The sequence below is a fragment of the Vicia villosa genome, linkage group LG7, assembly GCF_029867415.1.
Source record: "Vicia villosa cultivar HV-30 ecotype Madison, WI linkage group LG7, Vvil1.0, whole genome shotgun sequence".
NCBI lineage: Eukaryota > Viridiplantae > Streptophyta > Magnoliopsida > Fabales > Fabaceae > Vicia > Vicia villosa.
Window position 1 is genome coordinate 96957739 of NC_081186.1, and position 2773 is coordinate 96960511.

Sequence of the window (2773 nt, forward strand, 5' to 3'; positions counted from 1 at the left end):
ATGAGTGTGGCAGAAGCAGGCTATCAGGAGGAAGGTCTTTGGTGCTGGAATTTCGCTTCAATTGTCGGGGAATTGGGCGAAGTGGATAATCAGATTTTGGAGCAGTTTGTTGAACAATTATCGGATGTTGTTCCAGCGGCGGAAGGTGATGACGTTTTCAATTTGATTAAAGAGAACGACGAGGTTTTTTCCGTTAATTCTTGTTATAAAGTTTTCGCCAATAGAGATTCTATTGAGTGGATTTCGTTAAACATGAAAGCGGCGTTGACTCAATTATGGAAAGTGAGAGTTTCGTCTAATATTCTCATGTTCGGTTGGAGGTTTGTTCTTAATAGGCTTCCAACTAGAGACAATTTACTAGTTAGAGGAATTGAGCTAGCGGAAACAGAGACGTATTGTGTGCTTTGTGAAGGTTTGTTAGAGACTAGGAACCATCTCTTCCTATAGTGTAGATTCAGCAAATCAATTTTGACTGCTGTCCATTGTTGGTTGGGTTGTTCTCAGCAGCTTTCGTTGACCGATTTGATGGATTTTCCGAACAGTTTTCAAAAGCTGAAGAAGAAGGATGTTTATGAGGCGGTGTATGTAGTCTGGCTGGCAGTTTCATAGACCATTTGGTTACTTAAGAATGCATTTATTTTTAAGGATATGATTCTGAATTATGAAGATTAAATCTCTTCCATCAAATTCACCTCTTTGAAGTGGATCAATTCGGGTAGAATTACTTCTCCTTTTTGTAGTAGTTATTATGATTGGTACACTGTGCCTTTGTTATCGCCTTTTTAAAGTGTTCTTTCTGTTGTTTGTAAGTTGGGTGTGAGTACCCCTGTGCTCTTTGAATGAAATCTTTTTCCTATTAAAAAAAAGTGTATATACCACAACAGTCAACCGTTGTTAAATGTTATGCGTTGAGAATATCACAATGGTTGTTCAAAATAACCGTTATGAAAGATAACACACTTCCTAATTATAATTATGGTCACACGACCGCAGTAAAAAATATTATACTTACAACCACTTTTACTTCACAACGGTTTGATCAAGCGTAATGATAACATTTTTCAACCGTTATAAAACGACTTTTATGTAATAGTGAACTTATTTTGTGTATTCAATTTATCTTAAAAACTACTGATGTTGAAATTGCAGGCCCACGATAATGATAGTCATCCACTTATTTGAATTTTTCTATTTTTCGCAAATTTAATGATATGTATGGATATATAGTGTTTCTTGGTTTTTTCTATGGATACAAATTTGGAGTACTCAGCATTTAATGTTACAAAGATTTAGACAAATTACTTGCAATTTGTGAACATTGTTGCCGACATGATTATTAGTTCTATAGCTTATCAACTCGTATATTAAAATTAGTGTTGTTTTATATTTTATTAAACGGTGCATTATTTACTAGTGATTTCATTTGCCATATCTAAGTTATGCAATATCCTCGTAAAAAAACTAACTTATACATTATTTTTTTTTTAAAATTTTTTTATAAGCCAAAGGTATATTTCAAAAGCACTAGGGGTGTTAAACCCGAATACAAGAAAGAAACAAAAACGGCCAAAAAGACCGCATCGCCTACCAACCAAGACCAACATTGATTTGCTGTCAACTAATTTATATGTTATTCACTAAATTCTTTACCAAATAATCTTTATAAATGTAACCATAATATAGTCTTATATGAAAGTTACAAAACCGCCTAAAACAACTCCTTTAATAATGGTAACTAGACAGGTTCGTAAGAAGATGAGAGAGGTCCTCAATCTTGGAGCGGTGGTGGAAGATTTTGTTTATCCGGCGGAGGTATTCGAACCAGCTAGGCAGGAGCTTCGATCCTCTCTTAGAGGTTCAATCCCAGGTTCTAACTCTTTCAATAAAACCAATTTTCTTCCTGGGCCTTTATCTCTATCTAGTGAGTCTCTGAATAACACTGATATAAGAAACTGCAACAAAAGGATAATGAATGGTGTCCTGAATAAAGCTTCAACAGGTTTATGGAATTCTATGATTAGGTTGGGTATTTCAAACGTGGCTGTAGACTTTGATCCTGTTAGCAAGTTGGGGGAGTTAGAGTCAAGAGAGAAAAAAGAGGAGATGCAGTCAATGGGGAAAAACAGTAGGGTTGTCTAATGATTGTTTTTTCATTAAATATGAGAGGAGGGGGCAATAGCGCCAAAAGAAAAAGAGTGGGCAATTTCATCAGAAAAGGGGAAGCAGATATTAGTTTTATTCAGGAGACTAAACTGGGTAGTATGGACAAAGGATTAGTTTGCGAGTTGTGGGGAGATTCTTTGGTGGACTGGTCCTATTCGAAAGCGGATGGGGCATCAGGCGGTTTGTTGACTATGTGGAAGAAGGACTTTTTCAATCTGGTATTTAGCTTTAAAGGTCAAGGCTACCTAGGCCTTTGTGTGGAAAAGAATGGAAAGTTGATTTACTTTGTCAACATTTACGCTTCTTGTGATATTAATAGGAGGATGGATTCTTGGAAGAGGTTGATGGAGTTCAAGTTGAAAAACGACAAGGGGGCTTGGTGTATCGGAGGTGACTTCAACTCTATCTCCTCTTTGGAAGAAAGAGTTGGTAAATCCGGTAGGAGTAGTAAAAGGGAGATGTCGGTCTTCAATGCTTTCATAGAAGGTATGGACTTGGTGGATCTTCCAACTATTGGAGGAAAATTTACTTGGTTCAATAGTAACGGTCAAGCAATGAGCCGAATAGATAGATTCCTTCTTTCGGAAGATTTTATCGATGATTGGAAGGT

At 36.5% G+C, this 2773-nt stretch overlaps 1 protein-coding gene across 1 annotated transcript; it reads left to right on the plus strand.

Annotated features, from left to right (window-relative positions):
• On the plus strand, nucleotides 1-575 carry LOC131619785 (uncharacterized). The gene is made up of 2 exons (XM_058890846.1): nucleotides 1-412; nucleotides 505-575. Exons 1-2 carry the CDS (start codon nucleotides 1-3, stop codon nucleotides 573-575), a joined length of 483 nt encoding a protein of 160 aa, XP_058746829.1.
• Nucleotides 576-2773: the final 2198 nt, after the last annotated feature.

Bases quoted from the DNA above. Each gene is read 5' to 3' on its own strand.
- LOC131619785 (XM_058890846.1), top strand. From the start codon at position 1: ATGAGTGTGGCAGAAGCAGGCTATCAGGAGGAAGGTCTTTGGTGCTGG. The intron at 413-504 runs GTTTGTTAGAGA...GGTTGTTCTCAG, and splicing joins GTATTGTGTGCTTTGTGAAG to CAGCTTTCGTTGACCGATTT.